This window comes from Epinephelus lanceolatus, chromosome 15, assembly GCF_041903045.1.
Source record: "Epinephelus lanceolatus isolate andai-2023 chromosome 15, ASM4190304v1, whole genome shotgun sequence".
NCBI lineage: Eukaryota > Metazoa > Chordata > Actinopteri > Perciformes > Serranidae > Epinephelus > Epinephelus lanceolatus.
In genome coordinates, this window is record NC_135748.1 from 38,865,460 (window position 1) to 38,885,230 (window position 19,771).

At 42.2% G+C, this 19,771-nt stretch overlaps 2 protein-coding genes across 2 annotated transcripts in view; one reads left to right on the forward strand and one right to left on the reverse strand.

Annotated features, from left to right (window-relative positions):
* The window catches only part of mipol1 (mirror-image polydactyly 1), a 74,432-nt gene that overhangs the window by 45,223 nt on the left and 9,438 nt on the right, over positions 1 to 19,771 (forward strand). The window contains exons 11-12 of the mRNA XM_033641911.2: positions 4,536 to 4,589; positions 9,763 to 9,857. Coding sequence (XP_033497802.2) covers positions 4,536 to 4,589; positions 9,763 to 9,857 — 149 coding nt within the window. The remainder of the gene's footprint in view (positions 1 to 4,535; positions 4,590 to 9,762; positions 9,858 to 19,771) is intronic.
* LOC144467039 (uncharacterized) lies at positions 10,188 to 16,305 on the reverse strand. The gene is made up of 4 exons (XM_078175329.1): positions 16,183 to 16,305; positions 16,035 to 16,067; positions 11,907 to 12,016; positions 10,188 to 11,272 (listed from the first exon to the last, which is right to left on the reverse strand). Exons 3-4 carry the CDS (start codon positions 12,014 to 12,016, stop codon positions 10,537 to 10,539), a joined length of 846 nt encoding a protein of 281 aa, XP_078031455.1. The 5' UTR covers positions 16,035 to 16,067; positions 16,183 to 16,305; the 3' UTR covers positions 10,188 to 10,536.

The following is a 19,771-nucleotide window of genomic DNA, read 5'->3' on the forward strand; positions in this document are numbered from 1 at the left end:
CTGCAAAAAAAGCTATACGTATTGTAAGCAAAAAACCCTATCATGAGCCAACCAATTCATTATTTATTCAACATAACATACTCAAATTCCAAAACTTAGTAGATTATAAAATAATACAAATTATGTATAAAGCTAGAAATGGACAATTACCTCAAAGTATTCAGAGGTTGTTTAAAATGAAGGACAGCTATTACAATCTGAGGGGAACAATCATTTTTGAAAAACCAAAGATCTGTACAAATGTCAGAAGTCATTGTCCATCAGTTAAGGGGGTGAACTTGTGGAATTGTTCTGAAAATATAAAAACTTCAAGTACATTGGCCAGACTAAAAAAACTTTACAAAAATACCTTAATTATGCAGTACACTGTCAAAAAATAGTAAGTATATCTTATATTTGAGCTCATGAATCCATGTCATGTTGTCTTTGGTGTCTTGTCTGCTTGGTGTCTTATGTTTTGGTTGACTAAAAATTTACCAATTAGTATTTAAGTTTGTATTTTGGTTGACTGAAAGTTGTTTCTTTGGTTGACTGAAAGTAGTTATGTTTGGATTAGCTCACATTGAGTATAAATGGTTTATTTGTGACAAGGGTAGGCGTTATAAGCCTTTGCTTCAGCCTACACCTTTTCGGTCAGTCCTTGTTTTGTGTACCTGTGCTTTGTTGCTGATATTTTTTTTTCTGTTGCTTTTTAATGACCAAAATCAATCAATCAATCAATCAATCAATCAATCAATCAGAAGTGAAGTGGTACTTGTGTAAATGAAGCGGTATTAGTAGAAGTAAAGTGGTACTTGTATAAATATGGTGCTTTTAATAGGAGTGTAGTGGTACTTGTATAAATAAAGTGATGTTAGAAGTGAAGTGGTACTTGTATAAATAAAGTGGTAACAGAAGAAGTGTAGTGATACTTGTATACACGAAGCTGTATTAGTAAAAGTGAAGTGGTAGTTGTATAAATTTAGCAGTATTAGTAGAACTGAAGTGGCACTTGTATAAATGAAGTGGTAATAGTATAACTGAAGTGGCTCTTGTATAAATGAAGTGGTAATAGTATAACTGAAATGGCACTTGTATAAATGAAGTGGTAATAGTATAACTGAAGTGGTACTTGTATAAATGAAGTGGTAATAGTATAAGTGAAGTGGTACTTGTATAAATTTAGCAGTATTAGTAGAACTGAAGTGGCACTTGTATAAATGAAGTGGTAATAGTATAACTGAAGTGGCTCTTGTATAAATGAAGTGGTAATAGTATAACTGAAATGGCACTTGTATAAATGAAGTGGTAATAGTATAACTGAAGTGGTACTTGTATAAATGAAGTGGTAATAGTATAAGTGAAGTGGTACTTGTATAAATTTAGCAGTATTAGTAGAACTGAAGTGGCACTTGTATAAATGAAGTGGTAATAGTATAACTGAAGTGGCACTTGTATAAATGAAGTGGTAATAGTATAAGTGAAGTGGTACTTGTATAAATGAAGTGGTATTAGTGAAAGTGAAGCTGTAGCAGTATTAGTAGAAATGAAGTGGTACCTGTATAAATGAAGCGGTAATAATGGAAGTTAAGTGGTACCTGTATAAATAAACTGGTATTAATGGAAGTTAGGTGGTACTTTTATAAATAAAGTGGTTATAAAGGGAAGTGGTGCCTGTGCCTGTATAAATGAAACAGTATTAATAGAAATGAAGTGGTACTTGTATAAATGAAGCAGTATTAACTGAATTGAAGTGGTACTTGTGTAAATGAAGCAGTATTAACTGAACTGAAGTGGTACTTGTGTAAATGAAGCAGTATTAACTGAACTGAAGTGGTACCTGTATAAATGAAGCAGTATTAACTGAACTGAAGTCGTACCTGTATAAATGAAGCAGTATTAACTGAACTAAAGTGGTACTTGTATAAACGAAGCAGTATTAATGGAAGTGACGTGGTACTTGTGTAAATTTAGCAGTACTTTTTGTTCTGATTCTTCAAACGTCCATCAGTTTCTGCACACCTCCATCTTTGCCTCTTTTGGCTCCGCCCTGTCCAGCTCACACCTTTACACACAACACCTCCACCCCACCATTGCTGCCGTAACAGCCCGCCCGCCTCCATTAACCCCACAAAACTCACTGCTGTATCTGTATTACTTTAGTATCACCCAGTCTACCGCCGCTAACCCCCGCCAATATCACCGCTCCGCCATCTTTTAACACCCCGCCCCTCTGCGTTAACACCACCCCTCCACGGTAACACCTTAATCCCGCCCTCGCTCCACCGCCGCCGGGCGCTGAAATATGTTTCAAATGCCGCCATAATCCTCGAAGGAGAAGAAGAAGAGAGAGAACACTCCACGCTGGAGGATTCCTCTCCTCCCCCCCATCGCTCGCCGATCCCTCCCTCCCTCTCCTCATCTCTCAGGGATTATCTCCCCGCCGCAGCCGGGACTTCTGGGAAATATTAGAAAAGTGGGGGAGGCGTCTCCCAGCCAGTCTTTACCTCTCTCCCTCCCTGGGTTTCGTATGACAGCTGCTGCTGCTGCTTTTTAATATCAAGTCATTACAGGTTATTACAGGTTATTAAAGCTCACCTGGACCAGACACACTCCACACACAGGAAGTTGTCGGTTAGATTCCCACAGGCAGACCGGATCATTCAACTACACGTCAATAGCAACAGTCAATTTGTTCTGTGATTTATAGTTAGAAGTTCACAGTGGAAATCCAAAATAAATTATAAATGTAATGTTTTAAATTAGGTCCATATAAATGTTTTTGTCTTTATTATCTGGTACATTTATTATGTGTATTTTCAGCCTGCTCTGTTTGTCTGTGTCTCCTCATGTTGGGACAGAATTAGACAGTGGTGGAATTTAACTAACTGCATTTACACGTACATGGACAATTTTAAGATACTTGTACTTTATTTGAATATTTCTATTTTCTGCTACTTTATACTTAAGCTCCACTACATCAGTGATGCAGCCTTTGTCAGTGACACCCCAAAGCTGTTAACACACTATGTATAGATATCAGAGAAGCTAGCTCACTTAATATTTTTAAAAGAAGGCTAAAAACGTATCTGTTCACTTCAGCCTGTAACTAACTCTGACTTTCCTCATACAGGTCTGAAACGCTTTGTTTTTACGCTTCATGCTGCTGCAACTCTTTTAAAATCTTACTTTAATTTATGAGTTATAGTTTTAAAAAAGGAGAACACCCGCACACTGTTTGCACTTGCAGAAAAAGGTTAAATTTATCAGACGTTTCGGTCATGGACCTTCATCAGGTAGCTCATGATTGAATGAATGATTTATAGTTTTACACCTCTGCTTTTATGAATCAGTTTGGTTTTATGTCCATTCTGTCTATTTTTACGTCAAGCACTATACTGCCCTTAGTGTAAAGCACTTCCTGCATTTGTTGTATGAAAGGTGCTATATGAATAAAGTTTATCATTATTATTATTATTATTATTATTACATCTCAGAGGGAAATATTGTACTTTTACGACACTAAAGCAGTATATAAAGTAATTAAAATGAGCTGCAACATTAAAGTGATGAACACATTAATGCATCAGTAATAATAATACAATAATATATTATTCGGTATTTGGAGTACTTTTACTTTAAGTACTTCAATTATATTTCAATGTTAATACCTTTGTACTGTATAGCCCCATTTCCACCAAGCAGTCTGGTTCCCTTACAATTCAGTTAAGTGTGCTTTTTTCCCGTTTCCACTGTGAATAGTTGTGGATGGTACCAATGGAACCGTTCCTTACTGTCCCCATGTTTGGTCCCCCCTCTGCTGGGGTACCTAGCACACAGATCTGGTACTAAAAGGTGGAGCCCCTTAGCTGCACTAAACCACTGAGCTTGCCTGAGAAGGACTAAATGCACAAAGCAACTATTTTAAAATATCCCATGGAGAGAGACTCTCACTGCAGCCTGTGCTATTTTGTTCTCGACTCGTTTTGTGGACGATAAACGAGGTGCAGACTGATAAAGGAGGAAATACAGGGAGTGCTGGACGGAGCAGTGAGTCACAACACCAGTACTCTTTCATGTGGGCGGGCCACATGTTTGCGGTGGAGGTGCTAAGCGGACTGAGGGTCTAGGTACCATGTCTGAAGGGTTACCTTTGGTTCCAGAGGTACCATACTGAAAGTGTTTGGTGGAAACAGGGCTTTACTCAGGCCAAGATTTGAATGCAGGACTTTTACTTGTGAACTTTTACATGAATACTTGAGTATTTCTACATTGCGGTATTAGTACTTTTGTCTGCTTCCACAGCTGTATCAGCAGCCCATATTTATTTCTCTGCAGTAGATTTGTGGAAGATGGTGTTAAAGTTTTGATGTAAACCATGAAGAGAAAACGTGTGATGTTTCTGAGTGAGGACGTGTCTTGATGAACTGAACGTTTAAAGATGGAGTCTGTTGTTCCTCCTTAACATTTCTGTTCTAGTGATGTCATCAGTGATGTGTTAATAACAATCAGCTGATCAGATCTGATCAATAAATCCAGACTGTGTTTCTCTGCAGTGTAAACGTCTGGAACAGGAAGTGATCCAGGAGCGAGAGCAGAGGCTGAGTGAGGTAAATACAAACACACACACGCACACACACACACACACACACACACACACACACACACACACACACAAACACACACATTTTCTCTCTCTCTTTCTTGCATATTAACTGGTGGTCTCTGTGTTGAATGGTGATGATGGGATGTCTGCTCTGTCGTCATGACAACCTGCCCCGGAGACGCTGCAGCTTGTTTGCCAACAACTTGTTATTCAAACAAGGGTCGCTGTGTGTATGTGAGTGTGTGTGAATCTATCTCTGTGAGGACCAATTTCAGTTTCAAACCTTCGTGAGGACATCTTTGCATTATGAGGACAATGAGTGCGGTCCTCACTACTTCACAGGACAGTTGGAAGGTCCAGCTGTGGTTCGGATTAGAATCAGGCTCAGGTCATGTTTAGGGTTGGGGTACTGAGTTGTGATGATTAAAGTCAGAGTAAAGGAATGCACCATGCAAAGGAGCGTCCCCACAATTGTGCAGAGACAAGTATCTACAAACATCTATGAATATCTATGTAAGGGCTACATTTGGACTACGTTTAGGCTACATGTTAAGGCTAGATTTAGGCTAGGTTAGGGCTACGTTAAGACTATGGTAGGGCTATTTTTAGGTTATGCATTTAGGCTACATTAGAGCTACATTAGGGCTACATTTAGGCTTTATGTCAAGGCTACGCTAAGACTATGTTAGGACTATGTTAAGACTATGTTAGGGCTACGTTAAGACTATGGTAGGGCTATTTTTAGGTTATGCATTTAGGCTACATTAGAGCTACATTAGGGCTACATTTAGGCTTTATGTCAAGGCTACGCTAAGACTATGTTAGGACTATGTTAAGACTATGTTAGGGCTACGTTTAAGTTATGCATTTAGGCTACATTAGAGCTCTGTTAGGACTACATTAGGGCTACGCTAAGTCTTTGTTAGGGCTACGTTTGGGCTATGCATTTAGGCTACATTAGAGCTATAATAGGACTACATTAGGGCTACATTTAGGCTTTATGTCAAGGCTATGCTAAGACTATGTTAGGGCTACATTTGGGCTATGCATTTAGGCTACATTAGAGCTCTAATAGGACTACATTAGGGCTACGTTTAGGCTGTATGTCTAGGCTACGTTAGGACTACATTAGGGCTACGCTAAGTCTTTGTTAGGGCTACGTTTGGGCTATGCATTTAGGCTACATTAGAGCTATCTAAGGACTAAATTAGAGCTACATTTAGGCTGTATGTCAAGGCTACGATAAGACTACATATGGTTACGTTAAGAGTGTTTTAGGACTACATTTAGGCTATGCATTTAGGCTACATTAGAGCTATGTTCAGACTACATTAGGGCTACATTTAGGCTTTATGTCAAGGCTACATTAAGTCTATGTTAGGGCTACGTTTAGGCTGTGCATTTAGGCTACATTAGAGCTATATTAGGACTATGTTAGGGCTATGTTAAGGCTAAACGTCAAGGCTACATTATGGTTATGTTTAGGCTATGCATTTAGGCTACATTAGAGCAGCATTAGGACCATGTTAGGGTTATGTTTAAGCTTTACATTAAAGCTACATCAAGGCTATGTTTAGGCTATACGTCTAGGATACATAAGGACTATTTCAGGGCTACATTTAGGCAGCCTTACAGCTACACTGGGACTACGTAAGGGCTATGTTGAGGCTATGTCAGGGCCACGTTTAAGCTTTAAATTCAGGCTACATAAGAGCTATATTAGGGCAAAGTTTAGGCTATGCATGTAGGCTATGTTAGGACTATGTCAGGGCGACATTTAGGTGTAAGTTAGAGCAACATTAGGACTATGTTTGGACCATGTTAATCTATGTTAAGGTGATGTTAGGGCTCAGTTAGGAGTATGTTAAGGTTATGTTACATAAAGGTCACATTAGAGTTACGTTAGGTTTGCGTTATGGTTGGACCAGGGTTACTGGAACTGAGTCAGTAATTAAAAAAACAAATGCTACTGTTCCTGATAAAGTGGACACTGAGTGTGTAATGACATCATAATGAATGTATTAAAATATTTAATAAAGTGAAACGTGTAATAACTGCAGTTAATTGTTGGGTTGTATCTAGTTACATGGACAGTCCAGTATTATTTATTTATTTATTGATAAATTTATGCTTTCAACAGGTACATGAATTTATTCAGTTATTACAGTTTATTCCGTCCTTAAATAAATCAATCATTGATCTTGAACTGATTGAGTTGTTTTGTTCTTCCTCTTGCGGCTCTGACTGCGTCTGTTTTCTTCTGCTGAAATATATTAAATTTTGTTATTAATGTAGCACTCACTCTTTTTTTTTCTTGGTGAAGTCTGTTAATTAGGCTGGAGGGCTCCGGGGGGATTAGAGCCTGGAGAGGTTTTTAATTTCCAACAGAAACACCAACAGCTGCCGTGACAGACAGTCAGAGAGCCGCCAAAAACACCAAGCTGAAACCAGAAACCAGAGCTTTGAACAGGGGCTTTAAATCAGACCTTTAAACCAGACTGTTAAACTACAACTTTAAACCAAAACTTAATATTGTAACTTTAAACCAGGACTTTAAACAAGAACTTTAAACCAAACCTTTAATCCAGAACTTTAATCTAAACCTGTATACCAGAACATTAAATCAGAACTTTCAGCCAGATTTTTAAATTTGACCTTTAAACCAGACGGCTAAACCATAACTTTGAACTAGAACTTTATATTGGAACTTTATACCAGGACTTTCAACAAGAACTTTAAACCAGACCCTGAACTTTATATCAGAACTTTAATCCAGACGTTTACACAGAACTGTTAACAGGATCTTTAAAACAGAACTTTAAACCTGAACTTTAATGGAGACCTTTAAAAGTGAACTATAAAGCAGAACTTTAAAGCAGACTTTAAACCAAATCTTTAAACTTGACTTTAAAACCAGAGCTTTAAACCCGAACTTTGCATCAGAGCTTTAAACCACACTTTTAAATCAGAACTTTGAACCAGAACTGTAAACCAGAGTTTTAAACCAGACCTGAAAACAGGAACTATAATTTAGACCTTTAAACCAGAAATTTGAGGTAGACCTTAAAGTCAGGCCTTTGAACCAGAACTCTAAAGCAGAACTTTGAACCTGAAACTAGGACTTTAAATTAGATCTTTAAGACAGACCTTTAAACCTGACCTTTCTATCACAACTTTAAACAAGATCTTCAAAACAGGAACTTAAAACCAGATCTTTAAATCAGACCCTTTAAACCAGAACTTTAAATCCGTACTTCATATCAGACCTTTAAACCAGAGCTTTGTATCAGACCCTTTAAACCAGACCTTTAAACCTGAACTTCATATCAGACCTTTAAACCTGAACTTCATATCAGAACTTCAAATCACACCTTTAAGTCTAAACTTTGAGGCAGAACTGTAAACCAGGACTTTATATTAAAACTTTAAACCAGAACTTTGAGTTAGACCTTAAAACCAGAACTCTAAAGCCGGACTTTATTTAGACCTTTAAACCTGAACTTTAATGTAGAGTTTTAAACAGGAAGTTTGAAGCAAACCTTTAAACCACATGTTTAAACTTGACCTTTGAACCAGAACTTTTTATCAGCAGAACTTTGAGCCAGAACTTCAAATCGGAACTGTGTGTGTGTGTGTGTGTGTGTGTGTATTGTGTTATAAACTCTAAAACTGACTGATTTAAATGAACATCAAACACACAGCTTCAATAGGCTGTCAGCTAATTGGGGGGCTAATTTGTTGTGAACTGCCCCTTTAACTCCTCATGTTAAAGGTCACAGAGGGTCCTTTCATTACTCCTCCTGTCCCTCCTCATCCTCCCCCATCACCATGTCCCTCCTCACCCCTCTGCCTCTCCACATCCTCCCCCATCATCCTGTCCCTCCTCACCCCTCTGCCTCTCCATGTCCTCTCCCATCATCCTGTCCCTCCTCACCCCTCTGCCTCTCCACATCCTCCCCCATCACCCTGTCCCTCCTCCCCCCTCAGCCTCTACATGTTCTCCCCATCACCCAGTCCCTCCTCACCCCTCTGCCTCTCCACATCCTCCCCCATCATCCTGTCCCTCCTCACCCCTCAGCCTCTACATGTTCTCCCCATCATCCTGTCCCCCCTCACCCCTTCTGTATCTCTTACCTCCACATCCTGGACGACCCCTCCTCCTCCACCTCCCCCTCATTCATTGACCTTAACTCCTCATGTTAACGGTCTGGGCAGGTTAGTTTCATTACCTCCCCCGCCTCCCCCCTCCACCTCCCTCTCTTTCATTGACCTTAACTTCTCATGTTAAAGGTCAGCTCCGCGTCGCTTCTGCTTACTGATCATCTCATTTGGAAATTATTCTGATTAATAAGTGGGGCGGCTCTTTTGAAGCGTCCCCTCCGGCCCGGCTGGAGAAGACACATATTGACTCTCAGGGTTTGGTTTCTCTTTTGATGTCTCACTTTAAACTCACAGACCTTGAGGGCTTTAATTAGCATAGAGGAGGAGGAGGAGGAGGAGGAGGTCAGGATCAGGGCTGTAATCCCTGCTGGAGTCGACCTCCACACTGTTTGGCCAGAGTCACAGTAAGATGCACCGTCCTGTAACTGTCAGCCCGCAGGTTGAATCCCTGCAGCAGCAGCAGCAGCAGCAGCTCTGTTAGCACAAGGTGAGGAGGTGATAGGAGGTGAGGAGGCAGGTGATATTCAGGATATATGAGGTGCTGTAGGAGCCCTCCTGTTTTTCACTCAGAAGTTTTTATATACAGTATTTATACATCAAGCGTTTGCACTTTGTCTGCGGATCAATAACCAGTGTCACCTCAGGATCATTCACCAAACTGCACCTGTTGAGCTCACTTTAATTCCCACAATGCACCTTGAGGTTGTGATGTGCTGTCTCCGTGAATCAGGAGCTCATGAAATTTAAACCCGCATTAAGAAGTGTGTTGACACTCGTGTTAGTTAATTAGTCAATTACTTAATTAATCGTTTATTTAAACGGGGATCAACAGCTCTGTGTGCACACGTCACATATGTACATGTAATATGAATTTATGATTGACAGGTATGATAACCAATGAGACTGGACCTTTCATCATTGTTGTCATCATCATCATTCACACGGATCATTTGTTCTGGTATAACGCTGCTGCTGTCAGAAGGTAAATGTGCTTCATGTGTGTTTTATCCAATCAGGTGGATCAGCTGAGACTTCAGCGAGAGAGGGGCGGAGCTCTGGAGGACCGTTCACAGATAGAGGCGGAGCTACAGGTGCTACGAGCCAGCCACAGGTCAGACTATTGAAAAGTAGCAAGCTTTCGCCGTGGTGTCTTGAAACCATAATGTCCCCATTTGTCTGCTCTGTGGTGATGATTTCAGATTGTGATGTCACTGCGCTACATTTACTGTCCTGTTCAGTCTGTTCACTGTCAACATGTCACATGTTAAAGACGTGTACGTTAAGCCTGGGTGTTATTAAGGTATTACAGTGTACCAGGGTGTTTAGAGTGGGTAGATCGAGTACAGTGTACCTGAGCAGGTAGAGTGCAATGTAGCTGATAGATGGATATGTAATGGACTCAGCTACAGCTGTTTAAAATTAACTGACAGTAGAAACAGGATTTTGCTTTCACACTTTATTTGCAGTGATTTGTTCATGCAAGGTCACAAACAGAAGCTGTCTCAGTCAACTCGTCCACAGAGTGCCACAAAGCTCTGAGTCTAAACAGCTGACCTCTGCAGAGTGAGCGCCAAAAGATACAAGCAGAGCGTTTCTCTAAGCTGATAACTGAAGCACCACTTCTCTCAGTCAGGATTCAGATTCTAAAAAATCAACTGAACCACATCACACCAGAACGCCTCAAACCTTTACTGCTGTTTCTACTTCTGCTTCTACTGCTGCTGCTGCTGCTCCTCCTGCTGCTGCTGCTGCTGCTGCTGCTGTTACTTGAACTCCTGGATTTGTCTCTTTCATCCACGGTTGTTGTTTCTACTCCTGCTTCTGCTCCTACTCCTGCTTCTACTTCCACTTCTACTCCTGCTGCTGCTGCTGCTGCTGTCACTTTGATTAATTCTGGGTCTTTTTCTGCTAATGGTGGAGTCTCTGCTCCCACTTCTGCTCCTTCCTCTCTTTTGAGGCACAATGTTGTTTTCAACACAAACATCTGCAACTTTCCGCTGTGATGAGCAGCTGTAACACTGAAACTCTAAATTTTGGGGTTTGTAACAGCGGAAAATGTTTCTGAGATGGAGGCCAGTGTTCCCAAGCTGTATCAGTGATTGTTCCAAATCGTCTTTGGTGGGAGCATCACCATATTTTGGCTTATCAAAGACTCTTGTGAACACAAAGGCAGCATCAGTCCAGTATGGAATAACATTTTTCTCAATGTCTTTAAGGATGTTGAACCTATTATTTGGGTTTGTGCACTTTCCTCCACATGCAGAGAGGTAAGAGTAGATGAGCAGGAAGTGGTTCCTGCTGTTGCTGATCAGTGGTTGCAAGTTTTTCAGAACTTGAGCTTCTGCGTGCACAGCTCCAGCAGGTTTGGCTACAACCACACTGCTGCCTGTGTACACATCACCACCTGAGAGTGTGTCTTCAACGTTTCTACTGTAGGGGTCGTTCTGTAGGACTTCATTGAGTCTGTTTGGGTCATGATTTAGTGGAATGTTTGCAGCCAGACAGAACTGTCCGTTTATTCTGTACCTGTCGAAGGAAAAAGACGCACAAAACTGTCACGATCAGTCGACCTGTCTGTGTAAAATATAATATTCATCAATACACACATTCAGTTACCTTTACATAGGTATTTTATAGATATATAAATAGTGTCACAGATTTCAGACATGAAAGGATGAAGCAAAATGCTGACTAAAGTTGAGTCTATGTTGTACAAACTGTCATGTCATCAGATTGTTTCAGTGTGTTGGAGAGATGACTGAATTCTTAATAAATGTCCACTTTCAAAATATGAATTAAAAGTTAATTATCATTGCATTTTTACAAAACAGTGACAGCTGCAGCAGCTCTGAGACTCAGGAGTCCTCTGGACCTCCAACCTCTTTCACACTATAGGCCTATATTTTATCTACAAGTGCACGTCACACACTGAGCGAGCCGCCTGTTAATGACGCTGTGGGCTAATGGGCATGTAGCTACTTCCATGTCTCAGATGATACGTCATGTTTGTAGTCGACCAATGAAGATAAGTTTACATATCACAAGTGATGATGCTTTTATTTGGTGTGTGTGATTGTGTTTTGGTTTTTTGTTCTTTGTGTTCACTAACCCCTTTCTTGTCCTGGTAATTGACGTATAGTCACAATGAAATTTCACTCACTCTGTCCTGATGGCGTTGACAATACGAGTCAACCAGTTCACATCCACATCAGCAAAACTGCTTCCAGCTGACAGCAGGAACACCAGCGTCATCCAGGGCAGGAGATTCATCTGTACACCAGATACATAACAGCATCACACAACAGATAAAACATGATAACCAGCATGTTAGCCAGCAACGTTGTTAGAAGTTGATATTTGGTTGAATTTAGGTTGTGAAGTTGGGTTACCAAAATTCAATGTCAGGACGTCTATTTCCAAATTCAACTTGATTTGGAATACTGACGACAGATGACGTTGATATTTTGTTGGTTTCAAGTTGTGATGTTAAGTAACCAAAATTCAACGTCTTTCAAACTTAGCTTGTGAATGATGAACCTGAGAGAAAATTATGAAACATAGCTCTGTTTTCATCCCGTGTTGGAAAATAGTGAGCTGTATGTAATTAAACTAGTGTTGAGGTGCCCACTAGCTCCTAGAAACTAGAAACCTTGGTGTTATCCTGGGCTCAATTTCCACAGCCACATCAAATCTGTAAAGTCATCTGCCTGCTACCATTTAAAAAACATTGCCAGAGTCGGAGGAATAATGTCAAAGTAAGACCTTGAAAGGCTCAGCCACACCTTCATGTCCTGTAGATTAGATTACTGCAGTGGTCTGTTTGTAGGACTTCAAAGCGAGCTGTTCGGCAACTTGAGCTTATTCAGAATGCTGCTGCTCACATCCTGACAAAAACTAGGAAATGCGACCATATTACTCCAGTTCTAAAATCCTTACACTGGCTACAACTTACTCAGAGAATTGATTTCATGGTGACATATGAACCTTCTAGGACCCTGACGACATCTGGGCTGGCCTACTGACCGTGCCAAGAGTTAGACCAAAACACGGTGATGCAGAATTTCCCCTCTGGGGGATTAATAAAGTAAATAAACTTAAACAAACAAACCTGGAATAACCTCCCAGAGGATGTTAGAAAGTCGGGCTGGGCGGTATGACAAAATTTTCATTTCACGTTTTTTTAAAAAATCATATCAGTTTCACGGTATTTGACGTTTTTTGCTCGGGTTCGGTCCACTTGACATGCTGCTGTGTTGTGCTATGGCCTATTCAAGTGCTGGAATTTGTTATATACATAACAACGCCTGAACGCAACACAGGCTCCGCTCCATTAGTGCTGTGCTCGGTTATAATTGTCTCAGACTTGGGTCGGCTTCAATCAGGAAAATGCAGCCCGAGCCGCGCTCTAGTGTGCTCACCTGTGTGTGTGTGTGTGTGTGTGTGTGCGCATCGGGGCGAAACTCCGCCATGCGCGATACAGAGAGCAGAGGAGAATTGTAAACCTGCGACCATGTAGAGACAGAAATGACATGCCGTCATGTAAATAAGATAAATAACATAAGGCTATTTAGTTTGTTTAATAAAAGGACAAGGTATAGACCTGTTCTATAGGCCTGGATATGAAGCGTCCATCGCTCCAAATAATATAACGGTAGTTTCTAAAGAGCTAAGATAAAAATAAAAATAAAAACAGCAGCGGCAGTCATATTTCAGCGGCAGTGCACCGCTGCTAGTTGCAAATAGGGGAAACACTGCTCTTTTGGGTATTTTTTTTGGGGTGGGGGGGTGGGGGTTCTTCTGGGTCATCGTGTTCGTCTTCAGTAGGGTTGGGTTGGTTCTCGGTAATACCATTTCGGTCCGGTACTCCGTTTTGGACCGGGTTTTATTTTTTGAGACCGACCGGACCGCATACTTGGGCAGAACGTACGCAGAGCGGACACCGCGGAGGTCCGCCCGGTAAAAGTTAGAGATGGGATTTATGGCTCTTTGAAGGGAGCCGGATCTTAGAGATCTGTTCCTTTCAAAGAGCCATTCAAAAGACTGGCTCATTTTTACATTTATTTATTTTAAGAAGCCAGCCTGGGAGTAACTCATTATCCTGGAAATAATCACTGGGGGGAATGATGGGGTGAGATTTGGATCAGAATAATTCAAACTCAGATGTGGAATATCTGAGTTTGAATTATTCTGAAATATTGATTATAACTTCATTTGACATGTGTGGACTAGATTTTAAAGTCTGATCTGGATTCATTGTAAATATTCGACAAGGTGGCGCCATATCCCTCTGCTTTGACAGTGAGATCACTATTTTGGATTTACCCTTTGAATAAAGTGTGTGTGTATGTAAATAAAGCTACCTTGACTTATGTTATTCATGCAACACCTAAAAACTTACAAATACACAATAAAAAACTAAGCAGGCTTTGTTTTTTTTTTTTTGTTTTTTTACTGAGGCACTCACGTGAAGGCAGTGTGCACAACTCAGATGATGTCATGCAATATTTGCATATCAAATAAGCAACGCATGTGTACTCTGCTGCGCTCCTCCCCTTGTGCTTGTTCTCCGTCTCACTCAGTGGAGGAGCAAAGGAGGAGCTTGTGTGTGCATCTGTGTGAAACACAGAACTTAAAAAACAAACAAACAAACAAAAAAAAAAAACACGAACGGCTCCCAACTGCGACTCGGTTCCCATCGTTCATGTTAATGAGCCGTTCAAAAGATTCGGTTCGTTCATGACCGTCACAACTCTAGTAAAAGTGGACGTCTGCAAGCCCTGTGCGCGCAAAGCAAGACCGCGCGGACTCCACTCCGCGCACCATTGTCACACAAAAGACTGTTCGCCATGTATTTTTCCCATCGCGGGGATTTTTCAAGGACATTTTTACATGTAGTCCGCTCCGCTTATAGTACGCCCGAGTCTGTGAGCACCTGTGTCTGCCTCTTCACCAAGCGCACAGCAAGCAGGAGAGAGAGGGGGGTGGGGCGGGGACTGAGCTAGGAGGTGCGAGTGCGCATGCGCCTCTGCTGTAGCCTGTAGTTTGTTTAATAGTGACGGGGAGTCGATAATGGCGGACGAAATCAAGGAATGCGTCACTATGGTAACACTTTGGCTTTGAGCCAGACGAAGGAGGCAACCCTTGTTTGCACTGACTGAGTAAGCTGCAAAATGTATTTGTAAGGAATGAAAGAAACAACTTGTTACTGACACTCTGTTGTCCTATGGTCGTTTTTTATTTTAAATGATCAATTGCGCCCCCAAGTGGCGAAAATCCAGTATTACCGACTTGATGCGTTTTTTTTTTTTACAAAAACCGGACCGTTGTGTTTTTTTCCTCATACTGACCCAACCCTAGTCTTCAGCAACGTGTACAGTTGCTTCGCTTTCAGGACTCTCTCTGGCAGCCATTCTCGCCTCTAAACTTTTCTCTATGCTCTCACTCTCGCCTGCTCTAGCACACCTGTGGTGTGCAGTGGTGAAATGGGTCCCCGCTGAAACACTTCCCCACTGCACATGTTCCGGACGTTGTTTGGGCTATTCACCAGTATTCCGGTATATACCGGTTTTTGGTATGAACCAGTATACCGCCCAGCCCTATTAGAAAGCCCTGACCCTGAACACTTCTAAGTCAAAGCTAAAAACTTTCCTTTTTTGCATTGCCTACTCCACCCTGTAACAACTGCAGCCTTATTTTTAAACCCCATTTTAAATCATCAAAAGTCCCCAAATACATCCTTAAAAAACAACTAGTATTTTAACTATATTATGCAGTAGTTTGCTTGTAGTTTAACTACATTTATATTTGTAGTGATTCAAGTAGTTTAATTACTTATTTGACTTATTTTTGTAGTTAATATGGACACTACAAACAGTTCTGGGCCATAAAATGAAAATAATGTTTTTCTATTTTACCCCTTTGATCACAATAAGTAATAAGTTTTCATTATTGCTATTTATCAACAAATGTTAAGTGAACTTCCTGTTTTCATCACATCATGACTGTTTAAACCAAATAGGCTTTAAATTCGTCAAATCAGTTAATAAGCAATCACTCCATGTTTCACTTTACATATATTTTTACCACTCTTTGTTCAATTCATGTGGATTTTCATCGCCTCCATTTATATCAGTATAGTAGTTAGTTAAAGTAGTAGTTTGTGTAACTTTCAGGTGTTTAGCTACAGGTGTCAACAACAGATTTTAAAGGCTATAAAGTGTAAAATGTAAGATCATCTCAGTAAACTGCAGCAAGTTGACAGTTATCTGAAAAGTTAAAAGTTTCTCACCTTTGTCTTCAACAGTCTGTTCGTCTCTGCAAACTGCAACAGGAAGAAACAAACAAAATGAAAGCTGTAATAAATAATCTTATCAAGAATAATCTGGTTTCACAGATAAATTCCGATCTGAACAAACTGCTGCTGGTGGTTTATTTACCTGCTCAGGTGAAAGAAGATTTCTGGTGTCTTCAGTTTGTAGAAGTGGAGGAGTTGTGATTGTCTGTAGTGCTTTAGGTGGGTTTTTATAAAAAGGGGAAGGGGCGGGACGGACAGTCCTCCTTTAAACTGTAAACTTTACAAATGAGGAAGAACAACACAACAACAAAGATGTTGTCACTTTAAAAATATCATTGCTCATCTCAAACGTCACTGTGCGCTGACAAACATCTCCATATTTAGTCATATTCACAAACTCTTAATATGATCAACTTTATTTCTATCTGATCTTCCATACATTACAGTTTTGTGCAGATGGAGACCGTAGTGTGAAGCGTAGTATTTTGAATCTGGTACCTGCAGTCCAATCAGGTTGCACAGGTAGTCTAGCTCCTCCAGGCAATACATAAGGTCGCAAGAAGGTTTGCTGTGTCTCCCAGCATAGTCTCAAGAGCATGGAGGAGATACCTGGAGACCGGCCGTTACACAAGTAGAGCTGGACAGGGCCGTAGAAGGGAATCAACCCAGCAGCAGGACCGCTATCTGCTCCTTTGTGTGAGGAGGAACAGGAGGAGCACTGCCAGAGCCCTACAGAATGACCTCCAGGAGGCTACTGGTGTGCATGTTTCTCACCAAACTGTCAGAAACAGACTCTATGAGGGTGGCATGAGGGCCTGATGTCCTCTGTTGGGACCTGTGCTCGCAGCCCAGCACCGTGCAGGTGTGCACCGACTGGTATTTCCTAGAGAACACCAGAGTTGGCAGGTCCACCACTGGTATCCCGTTCTCTTCACAGATGAGAGCAGGTTCACACTGAGCACATGTAACAGGTGTGAAAGAGTCTGGAGACGCTGTGGTGAACATTATGCTGCCTCTAACATCATCCAGCATGACCGGTTTGTTGGTGGGTCAGTGATGGTCTTGGGTGGCATATCCTTGGAGGGTTGCACAGACCTCCATGTTGTAGCCAAGGGTACCCTGACTACTGAAATCCTCACAGACCGATTGTCAGACCTTAGGCTGGTGCAGAGGGCCCTGGGTTCCTCCTGGTGCAGCGGGCCCTGGGTTCCCCCTGGTGCAGCGGGCCCTGGGTTTCTCCTGGTCAGGGGGCTCTGGGTTCCCCCTGGTGCAGCAGGCCCTGGGTTCCTCCTGGTCAGGGGGCTCTGGGTTCCTCCTGGTGCAGCGGGCCCTGGGTTCCTCCTGGTCAGTGGGCTCTGGGCTCCTCCTGGTGCAGTGGGCCCTGGGTTCCTCCTGGTGCAGCGGGCCCTGGGTTCCTCCTGGTGCAGTGGGCCCTGGGTTCCTCCTGGTGCAGCGGGCCCTGGGTTCCTCCTGGTGCAGTGGGCCCTGGGTTCCTCCTGGTCAGTGGGCTCTGGACTCCTCCTGGTGCAGTTGGCCCTGGGTTCCTCCTGGTGCAGCGGGCCCTGGGTTCCTCCTGGTGCAGCGGGCCCTGGGTTCCTCCTGGTGCAGTGGGCCCTGGGTTCCTCCTGGTGCAGGACAATGCCGGGCCTCATGTGGCCCAAGTGTGTAGGCAGTTCCTGGATTACAAAGGCACTGATGCCATTGACTGGCCCTATCGTTCCCCCGACCTAAATCTAACTGAGCACCAATGGGACGTTATGTATCATTGCATCCAACGCTGTTGCCCTGATCCAGGTCTGGGAGGAGAATCCCCAGGACAGCATCCACTTACTCATCAGGAGCATGCTCAGGCGTTGTCGGTAGTGCATACAGCATGTGGAGGGCATACAGACTACTGAGTCACATTATACTGAATTCTGTAAACTGGTTTAAAAACCAGACAGTGAATCATGTAAACTGGTTTAAAAATGAAATGCTGAATCATGTAAATGTCTTTAAATAGGCCTACAGTTTCAAGCTTGTTTCAAATCTAGATTCTGGTGACACATACTCGATACAAAAAGACAGATAACTTGTTGTCTTTAACTTTTACATGGAGTCCTGATGAAGGACAACAGTGGATGAACTGAATGGATCTCTTTATAATTCTCTTACCTTGTAAACCTATACAAAGGACATCAGAAATCATTAGATAAAAGCTCTATGAGGCAGCTCATGAATAAATGCATCACTGGCACAAAACCCTGATGTTCTCTCTTTTAGGCTGAAGTTACAGCTGTTATTAAAAAGAAATCATCAGTATTAACTTTCAGCTGTTTAGAAAAGCTGTGTTCATCCCATTAGTGTGATGAAATGTTGAACTTCCTCACTGTTGAACAGAGATAAGATGAAGACTTCTGCTGCGTTGATGACTGAGACTTTTATGCGGAAAAACACACTCTGTGGTTTCAAAGTTGCTTCATTCTCACACTTGTCAACAACAGTGAAAGTGTGGGAACTTTATACAGGTCTTTATCTAGTTGAAGAGGTATTGGACTAGTTGCAAAGGCGTTGGAGTAGTTGCAGATGTCTTCCGGTTAGTTGCAGAGGTGTTGATCGAGTTCCAGAGGCGTTAGACTAGTTGTAGAGGCCTACAGGTTACTTGCAGAGATGCCGGACTAGTTGCAGAGGTCTAAGGGTTAGTTGCAGAGGCCCACAGGTTGGTTGCAGAGGTGTAAGGGTTACTTGCAGAGTCCTCGAGGTTGGTTGCAGAGGCTGTAGACTACTTGCAGAGGTGTTAGACTATTTGGAGAGGTCTAAGGGTTAGTTGCAGGGGTGTTGGACTAGTTGCAGAGATCTAAGGGTTAGTTGCCGAGGTCTACAGGTAGGTAGCAGAGGTTGTAGACTAGTTGAAGAGGTGTTAGACTACTTGGAGAGGTCTAAGGATTAGTTGCAGAGATCTAAGGCTTAGTTGCAGAGGCCTGCAGGTTGGTTGCAGAGGTCTTGGGGTTGGTTGCAAAGATCTTGGGCAAGTTGCAGAGGTGATGGACTAGTTGCAGAGGCCTCTGGGTTAGTTGCAGATGTCATGGACCAGTTGCAGATGTATTAGATTAGTTGCAGAGGTCTTGGGATTAGTAGCAGAGACTTTGGACTAGTTGCAAAGTTTGTTGCAAAGGTCTTGGACTGGTTGCAAAGGCCTTGGGCTCATTGCAGATGTCTTTGGATTAGTTGTAGAGGTGTTGAACTAGTTGCAGAGGTGTTGAACTAGTTGCGGAGATGTGAGGCTAGTTGCAGAGATGTTGAACTAGTTGCAGAGGTGTTGAACTAGTTGCGGAGATGTGAGGCTAGTTGCAGAGGTGTTGAACTAGTTGCAGAGGTGTTGAACTAGTTGCGGAGATGTGAGGCTAGTTGCAGAGATGTTGAACTAGTTGCAGAGGTGTTGAACTAGTTGCAGAGGCGTTGAGTTAGTTGCAGAGGTGTTGAACTAGTTGCAGAGGTGTTGAGCTAGTTGCGGAGGTGTTGAACTAGTTGTGGAGATGTGAGGCTAGTTGCAGAGGTGTTGAGCTAGTTGCAGAGGTGTTGAACTAGTTGCGGAGATGTGAGGCTAGTTGCAGAGGTGTTGAACTAGTTGCAGAGGTGTTGAACTAGTTGCGGAGATGTGAGGCTAGTTGCAGAGGTGTTGAACTAGTTGCAGAGGTGTTGAGCTAGTTGCAGAGGTGTTGAACTAGTTGCAGAGATGTGAGGCTAGTTGC

Bases quoted from the DNA above. Each gene is read 5' to 3' on its own strand.
- LOC144467039 (XM_078175329.1), bottom strand. From the start codon at position 12,016: ATGAATCTCCTGCCCTGGATGACGCTGGTGTTCCTGCTGTCAGCTGGA. The intron at 11,273-11,906 runs GTGAGTGAAATT...TTCCTTCGACAG, and splicing joins GTCAACGCCATCAGGACAGA to GTACAGAATAAACGGACAGT.